The sequence below is a fragment of the Oncorhynchus clarkii genome, chromosome 17, assembly GCF_045791955.1.
Source record: "Oncorhynchus clarkii lewisi isolate Uvic-CL-2024 chromosome 17, UVic_Ocla_1.0, whole genome shotgun sequence".
Taxonomy (NCBI): domain Eukaryota; kingdom Metazoa; phylum Chordata; class Actinopteri; order Salmoniformes; family Salmonidae; genus Oncorhynchus; species Oncorhynchus clarkii.
Genome location: NC_092163.1, coordinates 19,200,902 through 19,218,628, shown reverse-complemented (window position 1 = coordinate 19,218,628; position 17,727 = coordinate 19,200,902). Strand labels below are relative to the sequence as shown.

Below are 17,727 nucleotides of genomic sequence, written 5' to 3'. Positions count from 1 at the left end.
CCAGCGACACCCGCCGTCTGGATGAACTCAGCTCGGCCATCAACAGGTACGGTCTGGATGGAGTGGTGGGCTTAGGACAGACCTTCCTTGTCTTCCCTTTTTCTCACTCACTCTTTCCTCCTTTCTTGTTGCCCGTCCTCCTCTATGCTCTTGTTTGTTGTCAGTTCTTCCTCCTTTTCGACCTCCTCATCTTTTTCCTCCTCTCTGGTTATTCTCTTCATACCCTTCTCTTTCTCTCCTCTTTTGGCTGCCAGGCAGTCTTGCCTGATCTCAGCAGCTTTACTATTTGATACAGGAAACAGGGTTGTCTGATCTTGTCACTACCTTCTTCCCAGCACAGATCTTCTTTCAGTCCCTCTGTCCCACCAATGTCCAATTTGACTGTCTGTGCTCTCCTTTCAATCCCTTTAACTGCATTTCGCATCCAACTTCTAAGGGACAGGTTCAAATCTGCGGAAGGACAGTGACAGGACAGACAATGAAAGAGGAATGACAGCTAGGAAGTCCAAGGTTGGGAATGGCACATACAATGGGCTGAACCAAAGCTGCCGTGGGGCATACATGCATGTGGTCCAGGAGCCGAGAGCGTTACCACTCGATCAGACTCCGGCTCTAGAATCCCTTGTGTCTATAGCCACCAGAATCAGGCCTGGTTAAATAATGCCAGACGAACACTTCGGTTCAGCACTGCATGTGAAAATGGGAGCGGAGGGTGTGATATGTATTGTCTGGAGCAGATGTTAACTTGAATCAATATCTGGTCATGTTCCTCTCTTGCGTAAAGACTGTTTCACTCTACCTACTAATTTGAGCCAGTTTGCTACAACCGGAAAATATTCCTGCAGCAACAACAAATGCCATTTGTTATGTGGATTATAAATAACCCCCTAGAGTCGATTGACACACCAGTGCGTCAATCTAAGTTACATAACAACAACAAAAATCCCCATCAAAATCAGTCAGTTTAAGCGAAAGATATCTGTTTCTTTGCATTGGACGTGTCTCAATCCACCACATCCGCCCGTGTCGCACTTCCGTATCTGCTGTGAAAGGAGGCGGAGCTAGAGCGATGTTTGTCAGACCATGAGACATCCCGAATGTCTTCTCACATAAACGTCTGCAGTGTACGAACGGTTTAACCTTACGGCTTAGCGAACGGTTTAACCTTTGACCCCCGCAAGTGTCAGGAGACCCGTCTAAAGTTGGTACAATCGATGTGCCAACTTCTGTTTGGAAGCATCCGAACCATTTGGGCTACAAACTAATGGGAAAGGGGGGATTCTCACAAACACGAGGGTGTTCTCCGTTTTGCTCTACGAACCCTAAAGTGTCACAGGACTCTTCTGAAGGGAACCCGTAATAGTTTTAAAAAACAGATGGAAGTATGAAGGTAGTTTTGTGCCTAACCCCAACAAGAGGTTAAATATGTGTAAAAATATATAAATATCTATATACAGTACCAGTCAAAAGTCTGGACACACCTACTAAGGATAGGGTTTTTCTTTATTTTTACTATTTTCTACATTGTAGAATACTAGTGAAGACATCAAAACTATGAAATAACACATAGAAGAATCTAAAATATATTCAGATTTGTTTAACACGTTTCTGGTTACTACATGATTCCATATGTGTTATTATATTGTTTTGATGTCTTCACTATTATTCTACAATGTAGAAAATAGAGAAAAATAAAGAAAAACCTTTGAGTGAGTAGGTGTTTCCAACCTTGTAATATATATACAGTGCCTTGCGAAAGTATTCGGCCCCCTTGAACTTTGCGACCTTTTGCCACATTTCAGGCTTCAAACATAAAGATATAAAACTGTATTTTTTTGAGAAGAATCAACAACAAGTGGGACACAATCATGAAGTGGAACGACATTTATTGGATATTTCAAACTTTTTTTAACAAATCAAAAACTGAAAAATTGGGCGTGCAAAATTATTCAGCCCCTTTACTTTCAGTGCAGCAAACTCTCTCCAGAAGTTCAGTGAGGATCTCTGAATGATCCAATGTTGACCTAAATGACTAATGATGATAAATACAATCCACCTGTGTGTAATCAAGTCTCCGTATAAATGCACCTGCACTGTGATAGTCTCAGAGGTCCGTTAAAAGCGCAGAGAGCATCATGAAGAACAAGGAACACACCAGGCAGGTCCGAGATACTGTTGTGAAGAAGTTTAAAGCCGGATTTGGATACAAAAAGATTTCCCAAGCTTTAAACATCCCAAGGAGCACTGTGCAAGCGATAATATTGAAATGGAAGGAGTATCAGACCACTGCAAATCTACCAAGACCTGGCCGTCCCTCTAAACTTTCAGCTCATACAAGGAGAAGACTGATCAGAGATGCAGCCAATAGGCCCATGATCACTCTGGATGAACTGCAGAGATCTACAGCTGAGGTGGGAGACTCTGTCCATTGTACAACAATCAGTCGTATATTGCACAAATCTGGCCTTTATGGAAGAGTGGCAAGAAGAAAGCCATTTCTTAAAGATATCCATAAAAAGTGTCGTTTAAAGTTTGCCACAAGCCACCTGGGAGACACACCAAACATGTGGAAGAAGGTGCTCTGGTCAGATGAAACCAAAATTGAACTTTTTGGCAACAATGCAAAACGTTATGTTTGGCGTAAAAGCAACACAGCTGAACACACCATCCCCACTGTCAAACATGGTGGTGGCAGCATCATGGTTTGGGCCTGCTTTTCTTCAGCAGGGACAGGGAAGATGGTTCAAATTGATGGGAAGATGGATGGAGCCAAATACAGGACCATTCTGGAAGAAAACCTGATGGAGTCTGCAAAAGACCTGAGACTGGGACGGAGATTTGTCTTCCAACAAGACAATGATCCAAAACATAAAGCAAAATCTACAATGGAATGGTTCAAAAATAAACATATCCAGGTGTTAGAATGGCCAAGTCAAAGTCCAGACCTGAATCCAATCGAGAATCTGTGGAAAGAACTGAAAACTGCTGTTCACAAATGCTCTCCATCCAACCTCACTGAGCTCGAGCTGTTTTGCAAGGAGGAATGGGAAAAAATGTCAGTCTCTCGATGTGCAAAACTGATAGAGACATACCCCAAGCGACTTACAGCTGTAATCGCAGCAAAAGGTGGCGCTACAAAGTATTAACTTAAGGGGGCTGAATAATTTTGCACGCCCAATTTTTCAGTTTTTGATTTGTTAAAAAAGTTTGAAATATCCAATAAATGTCGTTCCACTTCATGATTGTGTCCCACTTGTTGTTGATTCTTCACAAAGAAATACAGTTTTATATCTTTATGTTTGAAGCCTGAAATGTGGCAAAAGGTCGCAAAGTTCAAGGGGGCCGAATACTTTCACAAGGCACTGTATATATATCATCATGTTTATTTTTGAATGGCCAAATGAATCAGTCAGTTAATCAATAATGCATTTCCATCTACTGTATGGTCAATGCATCTTTAATTACTGGAGGTAGTGTGAGTACAATTACTCTGATTTGTAATATCCCTGTTGAGTTGTCATGGTGACCTAAAGAGCTGAGCTGTCAATGGACCAGATCCCCTGAGTGGCCCCCAGGGAGAGTTTGGCCCCAGGCAAGGTGTCCCTATGGCCCCTAAGGCTTAGAACTCTGTGACTTGGTGATGTGCCCTCTAAAACACATGACCTACACCACTCTATGTATCTGTCACTATGGGACTGTGCTAACAGACATGAGTAAGAAAGGGAGAGAAAAGAGAGCGATAGGGGAGAGGGGAAGGGAGAGAAATAGGCTGAAAGAGAAGAAACAGACCGATGAGGAGATTGAGAGGAGGATAGTGGAGTGGGCAGAGAGCAGAGAGAGCAGAGAGAGCAGAGAGAGGAGAGAGAGGAGAGAGAGAGAGAGAGAGAGAGAGAGAGAGAGAGAGAGAGCAGAGAGAGGAGAGAGAGAGAGAGAGAGAGAGAGAGAGAGAGAGAGAGAGAGAGAGAGAGAGAGAGAGCAGAGAGAGAGATAGAGCAGAGAGAGCAGAGATAGCAGAGAGAGAGAGAGGAGAGAGAGGAGAGAGAGAGAGAGAGAGAGAGAGAGAGAGAGAGAGAGAGGAGAGAGAGGAGAGAGAGAGAGAGAGAGAGGAGAGAGAGAGAGAGAGAGAGAGAGAGAGAGAGAGCAGAGAGAAGAGAGAGAGAGAGAGAGAGAGAGAGAGAGCAGAGAGAGAGATAGAGCAGAGAGAGCAGAGAGAGAGAGAGGAGAGAGAGGAGAGAGAGAGAGAGAGAGAGAGAGAGAGAGAGAGAGAGAGAGAGAGAGAGAGAGAGAGAGAGGAGAGAGAGAGAGAGAGAGAGAGAGAGAGAGAGAGAGAGTAAAAGAAGAAAGAAGAGCAATACTGTTGTGAGGCAAAAGACGGCGGGAGAGATTAATAACCAGAGAGAGTTCTCCGTATTACGTGACATCACGCAATCAAAAAATATCCCATCGTCTTTGGCCCATGCCTTATGAGGAGGGAAAATTGTTACAGAGACACATTAAAGGATAATTATGATGAAAGATTACAGGCGTATACATATTTGATGTACTGGGATGGCACGCTCTTCAGAATAACATATTCCTCTGGATTGAACGGAGGCAGACGCCTCCTTTACTATTAAACAGACAAGCTAGAGAAGAGAGGGAGAAAAAGAGAGAGCAACATGGAGGAGGTTATAGGTTTTGGTGATTCAATCATTCAATTCCGTTTCCCCTGTTTGGATTCGTTTGGTTTGTTTCTTGTGTGTTCCCGGAAAAGGAATAACTTGACGGAGCGAACTCAGAGGGAGGGAGAGAGAAAAAGAGAGAGAGAGGGAGGGAGAGAGAAAAAGAGAGATAGAGGGGGAGAGAGAAAAAGAGAGATAGAGGGGGAGAGAGAAAAAAAGAGGGGAATTCGACAGCTAATGATAGAGTGTAGAAAGTAAGTGAAATAGAGAAAAGAGAGGGAGAGGGAGATTAGAAGTAGAGATGAGCGATGTAATAGGAATCACAGTCCACTGGAGCAGAGAGAGACGTGGCTTGATCCTTCCGCGGCAGAGTCGCCGACTGTAAATGTGTGCGCGTTCCTCTGCGTACAGTATGTGTGAGCGTGCATGTGTGTGTGTGTGTGTGTTCCTCTCTGTGTCCTTTGTGCACCGCCATTAATCCTTCAGAGGGCTGTGTTCCGTCAGAGGGCTGTGCTCTGTGCTTTGGTCCTGTGCCCAGCCTAGCAGCCTTTAACCACCTCAGGTGAACCATCTAACCCCCTCAATGAGACTGTCCAACAACTCTCCTCTCCCTCCACAGCCACTCTCTAAGACAAAGTGATTCCAAATCATGTGTCCTGCTGTTGGACACCAAATCTAACTGGGCTTCTGGCTTTAATTATTAGAGACACCTCAGGAAATCCATTTATTCTAGTCCAAGACAAAGACAGCTGTCCATCCAATAAGGTAGGCCACAAAGCTCCAGGAATTGTCTTTTTCTCATAGATAACAAATCCTGGCTGTTCTATGCCCTCTACTAAGCCCCTGCTTAGAGCCCCTGCAGATGTAGGATCTTAATTTGATCCCTCTTTTGTCGCTGAGAATTTTTCTGCAAAGCAGGAGATGCAAACGTGTAGTGTATTTCAGTTATAAAAGGTTTCTAAAGTTTGTCATTTCCGCTTTGACATTTCAGACTTGAGATGCCCTAAAAAAAATAGTTGGGGGAAGGGGTGCTAAGCTGACATATGGAATTGTTTTTAAGATGGCCAAACTATGGATCAGTTAGCTATTTGATTTTTCATTTTAGGACCCCTTTAGGTAGAAAGAAATGAATAGAATATGTTTTGATTTGTTTAACACTTTTTTTGGTTACTACATGATTCTATGTGTGTTATTTCATAGTTTTGACGTCTTCACTATTATTCTACAATGTATAAAATAATAAAACAATCAAGAAAAACCGTTGAATGAGTAGGTGTGTCCAGACGTTTGACTGGTACTGGTTTGGCCGGTGTAGGCCGTCATTGCAAATAAGAATTTGTTCTTAACTGACTTGCCGAGTTAAATAAAGGTGAAATCAAATCAAATAAAACATGAAATATATGATGCCACCACGTTGAAACATCAATACGAACAGTATGTATATTTAAAAACTATCGAGGATAAACACAATAAAGTCAAAAACATATTAGGACTATTATTCGCTAAATTAGGTCTCGGCTTTTTGTATCCTTTACAGCTGTCTACAGCTTGTACTTTAAGCCAGCCACAGCCTGAGAACACTAGTCTAGAATGAGTTTAATTTCCTCCCCTGAGACCATTTCTCTTTCTGGAGCTAACTCCCCATCACTGTGGACAGACAGTTAGTCAATTAGGCAGCTCAGCAATCTATCCTCTACCTCATTTACAGAGAGCACACACACACACACACACACTCCCTGATCCTCTCTCTGATCATTATCTGTTAGTGGGGGTTAATGCTGCCTGCTGACTGGGCAAAACAGTTAGTGGGTATTGCGCACCTCTGTACACTAAAACTCCGTCCCAAACCGCCCCTCCCTTCTCCCTTCACTATCTCATCTGAACTGGGGACTGGTGTTAAATATGCAAGGGAGCCGTCTTATCCTGCAGAGGAAATTGTATTGGCTGTTACAGCAGGCGGTATGGGGCATTTTCTATTTCACGCTCCAACCAAGTGCCTCACAATTAGCCTCTTCGGCAGCCTGTTAACACTGTCTTACATCTGTAGGAAAGAGAAAGAGGGACAGAGAGAGAGAGAGAGATGTATAAGTACAAGCTCTTTATTCTGCTCAACTTTTATTAGCGCTGTTAAGTCATCCAGTCAGATGGTACAGTAAGGAGTTTGAGGTGACACTGATGTTGTTCTCTGTCTGTCGCTACACAGTGTGGGATGAAAGAGCAGCCCAAAGTCTGTTTCTCACTTTGTATGATTGTGTCTTTTCGGTCTGTGTGTGTGTGTGTGTGCAGGTTCCAGCCAGCAGGCCTGGTAGAGAGGATCCAGGCTATAGCTCAGAACGTGTCCAACATGGCGGTCAGAGTGGAACAGATCCTCCAGAACAGCATGGCCGCCGGCAGAGGTACAATATCATAACACTAATATTACAGACTGTGTTGTTGCTGTGCAATACATATGGAACTGCCCATGTCTAATTCACATCATTGCGGTGGCCTAAACCTCACTCTCTATGAACATTGTCCTTTCCAGCGCGGTTCCAACAACTAAGGTGACAACTATGGTGGATGGCTAACTAGGCCAGCTCCGTGCATCTTGGCTTGGCTCTGGTCGGTTTGGCTCAAGCGGTGTGAAAAGGTTCTTACCACTCTATATGAAAACACTCGACACTGTAATCCTTCGGCGGGTGATCAGAACATCAATTCCAAACTTTCAAACGGCAATACAGGTCAGACGTTTGCACCTCAGATCTAAAAAACCAGCAGCCATTCAAAGTGCGACAGAACAAGTGATTTGCGTATGAAAATGAGTTGGTGTGTGGGAAATGAAAGTAAGGTCTACTCTAATAAAACAGGTCGACAGTACAGCCAGCCGTAGAGTCTTCCTTTATTCGCGTCTCCATCTTATTGCTTTCCCTCCACTGCTGTTGACTTCTTCTGCCCATCTCCTCCTTTTTTTAATCAAATCAGAAATAATTCCGCTACTGGCACAAATGATGCCGATTGCGCTGGAAACATACACACAGGAAGAGGCACACGCGGGCGTTTAATCAAGGGAACTCGGTCGACAGTCCTTAATCAACTCTTCTTCCCTCCTTCTCCCTCTCCTCAACCAGCAGCAGAATCGTTGTCAGAGGTAATTCGTTTTTCATCTCCCTTTGCTTTCACGGTGAAGACGTGAGGGCAGAACCACAAACGCTTTTTTATTCCTCACAGATTAATACCAAAAAGCCAACGCTTTTTTTATGCCTCAAGTTTTTATGGAATTAGTCCGCCGCACATTTAATGGTGGCCATTGCGATGGTCGTTATTGTTGTAACCAAATAGATGGCGCTGAAATGTGTCGCTGGGAAATATGTGGCGTGTTTGAGAGGAGAGAAGCTTGAGGGATGGAGTGACTGAGATGGAGAGAGACAAAGCCTTCATTAGACATATGGAAGCAGTCAGAGAATGTTTTGGTCCAGAGAGAGGAGTGTATATATATATATATATATAGAGAGAGAGGGATAGACAAAGGGGTAGGGGAGATGGAGAGAGTGGAAGTGAAGTGAGAGGGCGGGTGAGGAAGCAGGAGATGTCTCGCCTTCCTGAGTCCAAGACGGAAACCCCATCAATCTTTCTTCCCGTCTTTCTCCCATCCATACTGCTGGAACTTCGAGTTTCAACTCCAGTCTCTCTTCCTAGCTGTAGGCCCCCAGCTGCAGGGAGACAGTTAGCCAACACAATGGACCAATTAATGCAGTGAGTGCAGCGTGAGTGAGCGGATACACATTGTACCGTTAGCCCGGGAGGGGGGGTTGCAGCAGTGACGAGGGGTTGTATTTCTGTACCCCACGGTGAACAGTGTGCACCAAAGCAGGCCTGATGTTGCATGGGAACTGATGGTACATATGGTTTGCTGAAAATGTTGTTAAATGTCTGTTTTAAGGATGTCTATTGTCTTCACAGAATAAGTATTCTGTTGCTATTCAAGGTGATGTAGGCATAGATATGAGTCTCTGTCAAGGCCGTCAAAGGAAGTGGACCAAAGCGCAGCGTGGAGAGCGTACATAATCCTTTTATTTAGGTGACGCAAACAAAAACAATAAACAATACAAAACAACCGTGCTTAAGGGCTATGTGCCACAAAACAAAGTTAACTTTCCACAAAGAAAGGAGGGAAAGGGCTACCTAAGTATGGTTCCCAATCAGAGACAACGATAGACAGCTGTCCCTGATTGAGAACCACACCCGGCCAAAACATAGAAATACAAAATCATAGAAAAACAAAACATAGAATGCCCACACCAAACCAAATAGAAACATAAAAAGGCTCTCTAAGGTCAGGGCATGACAGGCTCAAAGAGTCTGTATGAATATGATGTGTTTTCTATATCTCCACAATATAACTATGATGTGTGTGTTCTATATCTCCACAGTGCAACTATGATGTGTGTGTTCTGTATCTCCACCATGCGTATATCTACACTGCTCCAAAAAATAAAGGGAACACTTAAAGAACACAATGTAACTCCAAGTCAATCACACTTCTGTGAAATGAAACTGTCCACTTAGGAAGCAACACTGATTGACAATAAATTTCACATGCTGTTGTGCAAATGGAATAAACAACAGGTGTAAATTATAGGCAATTAGCAAGACACCCCCAATAAAGGATTTGTTCTGTAGGTGGTGACCACAGACCACTTCTCAGTTCCTATGCTTCCTGGCTGATGTTTTGGTCACTTTTGAATGCTGGCGGTGCTTTCACTCTAGTGGTAGCATGAGACGGAGTCTACAACCCACACAAGTGGCTCAGGTAGTGCAGCTCATCAATGCGAGCTGTGGCAAGAAGGTTTGCTGTGTCTGTCAGCGCAGTGTCCAGAGCATGGAGGCGCTACCAGGAGACAGGCCAGTACATCAGGAGATGTGGAGGAGGCCGTAGGAGGGCAACAACCCAGCAGCAGGACCGCTACCTCCGCCTTTGTGCAAGGAGGAGCAGGAGGAGCACTGCCAGAGCCCTTCTAAATGACCTCCAGCAGGCCACAAATGTGCATGTGTCTGCTCAAACGGTCAGAAACAGACTCCATGAGGGTGGCATGAGGGCCCGACGTCCACAGGTGGGGGTTGTGCTTACAGCCCAACACCGTGCAGGACGTTTGGCATTTGCCAGAGAACACCAAGATTGGCAAATTCGCCACTGGCGCCCTGTGCTCTTCACAGATGAAAGCAGGTTCACACTGAGCACATGTGATAGACGTGACAGAGTCTGGAGACACCGTGGAGAACGTTCTGCTGCCTGCAACATCCTCCAGCATGACCGGTTTGGCGGTGGGTCAGTCATGGTGTGGGGTGGCATTTCTTTGGGGGGCCGCACAGCCCTCCATGTGCTCGCCAGAGGTAGCCTGACTGCCATTAGGTACCAAGATGAGATCCTGGGTTCCTCCTAATGCAAGACAATGCTAGACCTCATGTGGCTGGAGTGTGTCAGAAGTTCCTGCAAGAGGAAGACATTGATGCTATGGACTGGCCCGCCCGTTCCCCAGACCTGAATCCAATTGAGCACATCTGGAACATCATGTCTCGCTCCATCCACCAACGCCACGTTGCACCACAGACTGTCCAGGAGTTCATCAGGAGCATGCCCAGGCGTTGTAGGGAAGTCATACAGGCACGTGGAGGCCACACACACTACTGAGCCTCATTTTGACTTGTTTTAAGGACATTACCTCAAAGTTGGATCAGCCTGTAGTGTGGTTTTCCACTTTAATTTTGAGTGTGACTCCAAATCCAAACCTCCATGGGTTGATACATTTGATTTCCATGGATAATTTTTGTGTGATTTTGTTGTCAGCACATTCAACTATGTAAAGAAAAAAGTATTTAATAAGAATATTTCATTCATTCAGATCTAGGATGTGTTATTTTAGTGTTCCCTTTATTTTTTTGAGCAGTGTATAATGTGTGTGTTCTATATCTCCACAGTGTGTACCTATGATGTGTGTGTTCTATATCTCCACAGTGTAACTATGATGTGTGTGTTCTATATCTCCACAGTGTGTACCTATGATGTGTGTGTTCTATATCTCCACAGTGTAACTATGATGTGTGTGTTCTATATCTCCACAGTGTGTAACTATGATGTGTGTGTCTCGTCTCTTCAGCAGTGAGAGACGGCTCCTCAGGCCAATGTGAGGTACCCAGAGACCCCCACTACCCAGACTGCCCTGGAAAAGTCGATGTGAGTTTCTCTCCGTATATCTAGCTAGGGTATAAGAGATTCTCCTGATATCTCCAATGTTCCCTCTAAGCTCCCGAGGACTGCAGTGCAGAGTAAATATCAGCCCGCGCAGAGAAGCACGGGATTGAACAATTTTATAGAGGTTTCCCCCTTTGTTAACACTTTCAACGTTTCCCTTTGCCTTGGGAATTGTGATTGAATCAATGCAACATACCGAAACAAAACAAAGAGATTTTGTTGTAGGGAGAACGCATTGGAGTAGGATTCTATTGCATTGAAATGCATGACTCACTCAATCAATCAAATGTATTTATAAAGCCCTTTTTACATCAGAGTATGTTACAAAATGAAGATGTAGAAGCACGGTGGCTTGTAAAAACTCCCTAGAAAGGCAGGAACCTAGGAAGAAACCTAGAGAGGAACCAGGCTCTGAGGGGTGGCCAGTCATTTTCTGGCGGTGCCGGGTGGAGATTATAACAGTACATGGCCCAGATGTTCAAACGTTCATAGATGACCAGCAGGGTCAATTAATAATAATCACAGTGGTTGTAGAGGCTGAAACAGGTCAGCAACTCAGGAGTAAATGTCAGTTGGCTTTTCATAGCCGATCATTCAGAGTTAGAGACAGCAGGTGCGGTAGAGAACTCAGGCCGTACTCTACACAGACTTGTGAGGCATAACCAATCAGAGCTGGAATAGGCTTACATGCAAACAGACCATTACCATATATGGATCCATGCCAATCATTTTAAACTGGACTATGTTTACAGCATGAGCGGTCGTGAGTAGATGTGCTTGTTTTGAAATTAAAGAAAGAGCTGCATGTAGCCATGTGTGCACACTTGTTCATATCCTTTGCTAGGTAGTGAGTTATTAGCCCAGTTATGGATCATTTGTAGTCAGCAATGGGGGACTGATTGCTTCCTGTAAGAGCACAACACGTGTACATTTCTAGCAATCTTTGAAAAGCAAGTCAGGTAAACAGTCTTTTTTTGTCTTAACGGGGCAGATTTGTATTTTGAGACAGGCTTGAATAAGCTAAGTAGCCAATAGGCAGAGGTTAGCATAATTTGTCTGATTCTCTGTAATAATGGTGCATTTTAATAATGCATTTTTTTTGTAAAGAGGTTTCTTGTATCCAACAACACAACAACATTTTCAGTCACCTCCTTGTCTGAAGGACAAGTGGATAAACAGGTTAATGTCAAGTCCTGCATGTTTTTTTCTCTCAAAAGCCTCATGGAATGTAGGGCAACATTGAACACCACACATTGGCAGCTACTGTAGGCTGAATGATAGAACAGCTATTTCCATGTTAAAATGTGATGGGATGCATTTTCTTCATTGTTTTTGATGGTAGACCACTCTGGTAGGCCTTCATTATGATCAACTAGCTACAGTAGCCTACTTGGCCACTGTTATAACTGTGAGTTAAAGCGGGTACAGCCTCAGTGTTCACAGTCAACGTGCGCTGGAAGTTGCACAGAACTTTCACAACATTCAAGTTCGCGCTCAGCAGACCTGTAATTAGCTCAGTTTTTAAAAAAGCAGAGGGAAAATGACTTATAACCTGCAATTCCATCTAACTGTACATTTGTACTTCAGTACATCTAATCTATGACCAAGGAGTAGGAAACTCCCTTTTGTTTTATTATTTTATTATTATTTTAGTCAAAGTAACCTGACCATTGAACTTTGACCTGTGTATCACCAGTGGATGCGTGCCCGCTGGACGTCAGACCCCTGCTATGCCTTCTACGGGGTGGACGGCTCCGACTGCTCCTTCCTTATCTACCTGAGCGAGGTGGAGTGGTTCTGCCCCCCTCTGGCCTGGAGGAACCACAGCAGCCCCCCCACCGTCCACACACACACACACCAGACCACCACCACCAAGAGACAGGTGAGACACACACACACAGAACCCTTCCTACCATCCATACACACACAGAACCCTTCCTACCATCCATACACACACAGAACCCTTCCTAACATCCATACACACACAGAACCCTTCCTACCATCCATACACACACAGAACCCTTCCTACTATCCATACACACACAGAACCCTTCCTACCATCCATACACACACAGAACCCTTCCTACCATCCATACACACACAGAACCCTTGCTACCATCCAAACACACACAGGCACCGAACAACCACTGTCAAGAGACTGGTGAGAGGGACACACACACACACACAAACAAAGGAATACTCATGCACTCACAAAAGCAGATGCCCGTATACGCACGAGCCCTGCAAAGAGACGCATGGCTAATGCTTACATGTTTAAGCACTTACACACACTAATTCACACTCAAAAGTGCACAGCCAATAGTCAAATGAATCTTCATACTTACACTGTATAAGCTTGCATGGTAAATATGAAAACACGTTCATATGAGCACATGACCGCGTTCTCTGCTAATTGTTTTACTGTGTTCATATCTCTCCTCCACCTCCTCCCTCAGCTCCCTCCCTCATTGTACTGCTGTATAGCCAACTCCAGACGCAGCACAGATGAACTCTTTACCCTCAAACATACAGCTCAGTGCCTGATACTATTTGCAGAACGGTGTTCAAGGCTGAGTCAATATGTGCTATTTTTTCTAAACAATCCCTGCACAGCTATTAACCAGGTTCAGAGATACCTACACACAGAGAGTGATCCCTGAACACAAGGTGTGTGTGTGTATGTGTCTGTGTGTGAGCATGATCTGAGTGTGTGAATGCTGAATGTGTGTGTGTGATCTGAGTGTGTGAGTGTGAATGCTGGATGTGTGTGTGTGATCTGAGTGTGTGAGTGTGAATGCTGAATGTGTGTGTGTGATCTGAGTGTGTGAGTGTGAATGCTGAATGTGTGTGTGTGATCTGAGTGTGTGAGTGTGAATGTGCTGAATGTGTTTGTGTGATCTGAGTGTGTGAGTGTGATGTGAGTGTGAATGCTGATTGTGTGTGTGTGATCTGAGTGTGTGAGTGTGAATGCTGAATGTGTTTGTGTGAGTTCTCTGCTGTACTTTAGTATTGAATAGCTTATTAGTGTTTGGCAACATTCCTAATTACAGCAGTGGCTCTGTTAGCCAGATAATCTAGGCTATTTATAGCAGGGTATTTGAGTGAGCGTATGTGTGTGTGTGTGTGTGTGTGTGTGTGTGTGTGTGTGTGTGTGTGTGTGTGTGTGTGTGTGTGTGTGTGTGTGTGTGTGTGTGTGTGTGTGTGTGTGTGTGTGTGTGCGTGTGTGCGTGTGTGCGTGTGTGTGTGTGTGTGTGCGTGTGTGTGTGTGTGTGTGATGGACAGAGAGAGAAAGACTTTTAGACTACATAGTCATATCCGTTTAACTAGCACAGGTTCCTCTAGAGACTTAGCTTGTAGTACTATCTCCCCCAGAGAACACAGGCTGCACACACTCCTCTGAACTACTGTGTTCCTATTGCAGAGGGAGTGTGGGAAAGGAGCCTGTGTGGGTAGCTATCATGCAATGCCATATTCAGTATATCTGTAGGCTTGCTCCAGTTGACCTCTCTTCTCATCCTTCCTCCCACACTTTCTCCATCTCTCACCCTCTTCTTGTGTCTTTCTTCACTACTTACACTCTCTCTGCATCTCTGTAAAGTTATAGGCTTTTCTTGTTTAGGGTTTTAGATAATATACATTTTTTAAAGATAAAAATGGGTGGGAAATTGACCTCTGTCTCGCTCTCCCTCCCGCTCCCTATAGGCTGCATTCCGCACAGACCTGTCATCTCTGCTAGACCAGGTTGGCACGGGCAAAGAGTCCCTGAGCTTCATGAAGCGCCGTATGAGGAGGCTGGCATCACAGTGGGGCACGGCTGCCCAGCGCCTCCACTCCAAGCTGCGCCAACGCTGGAGGGAACAGAAGAAGGTAGCGATGAGAGAGATTGAGAGTTTTGAGTTTTAAATAACCTTTATTGGGTCTGGGAACCCACAACACAATAAACACTCAAACAAAACCATGGTTACACATCAATTAAAAACACAACACCAAATCTTCCTCCACAGTAACTAAACCCATCAGCCTCTGAATAACCAATATGCTCATAAACAGATCAATGTTGTTAACCATTTTGTAATAGGCAAACTCAACCCTTAGTCTTTCGACCAACTTCCCCTCCAGCATTCCCATCCACAGACCCCTGTCCCCGAATACTGTTCTCTTGGGTCTTCCATATTGCTAATTTAGCTGCCCCTGACACAAAATTAAGGAAAATGACTACCCTCCTTCGACCAAACCTGTACTTTAGCCCAAATTTAAACTGTTGGGAAGTGAGAACCTCTCACAGAGATGAGAACCAGCTAGTGATCAGATCAATCATCCTGACCAACCTGGGACACCAAGAACAGATGTGCCAGAGTTTCAGACTCAGCACAGAATGGACACCCTTCCTCAACCGTAGGATCCAGGTGGACCAGATGCATGTTGGTGGCTTTGTCTCCATTGGAGGTCAGCTGTCCCCCTATCAATAGGCAAACACACCCGCCCACCTTGTCGATTTGACTCCTTCCAGGGAAGAAACACAGGACACCTTTACACATATTCTGTACATGGCCTTCTTTCCCACCGCCTTGAACTCCCCCAGCTCCGGGGCATCGAAGGAAAGCAGCATCCCCACGTCCTCCTCTAATGCCCCCGCCGCAGCACTGACATTCAGCGCAGGGAACATATAATCCAGACCCTCCGTCCATCAATCAGAATTGGAAGTGTCAGTAAACATACTGCCGATTGAAGTACTGGCACGGAATCACAGACCTCAGCGACGACCTTCCTCAGTAGGCGAGATGATCGGATCCCTGCTCTGTCTCCCAGCTCCTCCAACGATCTGCTCCTGCGCCGTGTCAGATGACCCAGCTTGGTACGCCCCACACTTAACAGGCATGAACGTAGGATGGCTGAACCCAGAGCGCGGGACTGGATGGCAGAGTTGTAAAAAAAGGCTCTTCAAAAAGCCACATCTCTGGTGGCGTGCTGGCCTTACGGGACTTGACAAAAAACTCCCCAAGCTTGCATAACAGACTCATAAAGTGTAGTCAAAGCCAGACAAATCACTCCCCTCTAGCTTTAAGAGGAAAAGATGTGCAGGCTGTTGTCGACCCAGCTAGAACCGTCACTGTACAACAGTCTCTGGGCTCCTTGAAGCCGGAAAGCCATGATCCTGGAAGAAATGTCCACCAGGCCTTGCCCACCCTCGTGCAGTAGCAAGTACAGGGCTGCAGCTTTAATCTAGTTTTGTCCCGACCAGAGGAAATTGACAAGGGTCCTCTGAAGCTCTTGCATCAACAGCCTCTGATGGCTGTAAAATCATTAGTCTGTGCCACAGGGTAGAGACAACTAGATTATTGGCTACCAGTGCCCTTCCCCTATAAGACAGCTGAGGTAGCACTTATTTACACCTTGACAATCTGGCACACACTTTCTCCACTACACCCTCCAGTTCCTTTTCTGAAATACATCGGTGCCTAGGAAAAAACCCAGTCTTCATCCCATCTCTGCCACACTAAATCCCCCCTGATAACCGTGGAGCAGACCCCGTCTGAAGCTGACCTGCCCACAGCAATTCGCTCTTTCCCCAATTGACTGTACCTGAGAAGGCTCCCTCATACACATTTAAAGCATTTGAGAGAATCTTAACATCCTCAACCCCTATAATATTAACTGTCAGGTCATCTGCATACGCAGACAGTGCTATCGTGGGACCCTTCATTAACCTTGGCACAGAGAAACCAATAAGCCTCGCCCTTAAAAACAAAGTATTGGTTCCATTGCCTGATACCCTTTGGACGGGGATGGGGCAACTCAAACCAGTCAACAGTAAACTCATCCAAGATAAAAAATGTAAAAACATCCCCAAACCCAAAGGCTTTCATTGTTTTGAACAAGGACTGGTGGTCCACATGGTCAAAAACCTTCTCCTGATCCAAATAAAGTAAATCCACACATCAGACAGTTTACAAATGTCTAAAACGTCTTTTATTAGAAACAAGTTATCAACAATAGAGTAACTGTCAGGTAAACAGTAAGACTGGGCCCGTTGGACCAACAGCCCCAGATATTCTTTCAACCTGTTTGAGAGACATTTAGATATGTTTTTTTATTCCGCACACAGCAATGCAACAGGTCGCCAATTTTTTAGAAGAGCCAAATCCCCCTTTTTTGGCAATCAAGAGAACCCTCATGAAAATATTCACACACCACTTCATAAAAATCCCCCCCAATAGACCCCCAAAAGTCAGATGGTAAATCATCGATGCCAGAGGCTCGGCCTGAAGAAAGCTGCATAACTGCTGTGGACAGCTCCTTCAGAGTAATGCCAGAGTCCAAAGCAGCTCTCTGCTCAGGGCCCAATTGAGAAAGTCCATGTAACAACTGTTCAGCTCACAGAGAATCACAATCCTCCGCCTTATAGAGGGCAGAGTAGAAATCTACGGCATGTTGGCGCATTTCACTGTCATCTGTGGTCACCTACCGTTCAGGGGGACGAAGGCAATACGCTCTGTACCCTCATTAGGAATATAAACATTAAAAAAAAATAATAATCTGTCACGAGCATCATCTTGAAAATGACCGGACCAAGGTGCGGTGTGGTGAGTGTACATTCTTTATTTTTTAAATGTCGCCAACAAAATAATAAAAAACAAAAGCGAACGTGAAGCTCCGTAAGGCTATACATGCATTAAACACAGACAACAACCCACAAATAAGAAAAGGAAAAAAGGCTGCCTAAGTATGATTCCCAATCAGAGACAACGATAGACAGCTGTCCCTGATTGAGAATCACACCCGGCCAAAAACAAAGAACCAGAAAGCATAGACTTTCCCACCCGAGTCACACCCTGA

At 44.8% G+C, this 17,727-nt stretch overlaps 1 protein-coding gene across 1 annotated transcript in view; it reads left to right on the top strand.

Moving 5' to 3' along the window:
- The window catches only part of LOC139370452 (alpha-1,6-mannosylglycoprotein 6-beta-N-acetylglucosaminyltransferase B-like), a 169,630-nt gene that overhangs the window by 64,435 nt on the left and 87,468 nt on the right, over positions 1-17,727 (top strand). The window contains exons 3-7 of the mRNA XM_071109943.1: positions 1-46; positions 6,948-7,057; positions 10,796-10,872; positions 12,587-12,772; positions 14,593-14,757. The exon at positions 1-46 is cut by the window's left edge and continues 105 nt beyond it. Of these exons, the coding sequence (XP_070966044.1) occupies positions 1-46; positions 6,948-7,057; positions 10,796-10,872; positions 12,587-12,772; positions 14,593-14,757 (584 nt within the window). The remainder of the gene's footprint in view (positions 47-6,947; positions 7,058-10,795; positions 10,873-12,586; positions 12,773-14,592; positions 14,758-17,727) is intronic.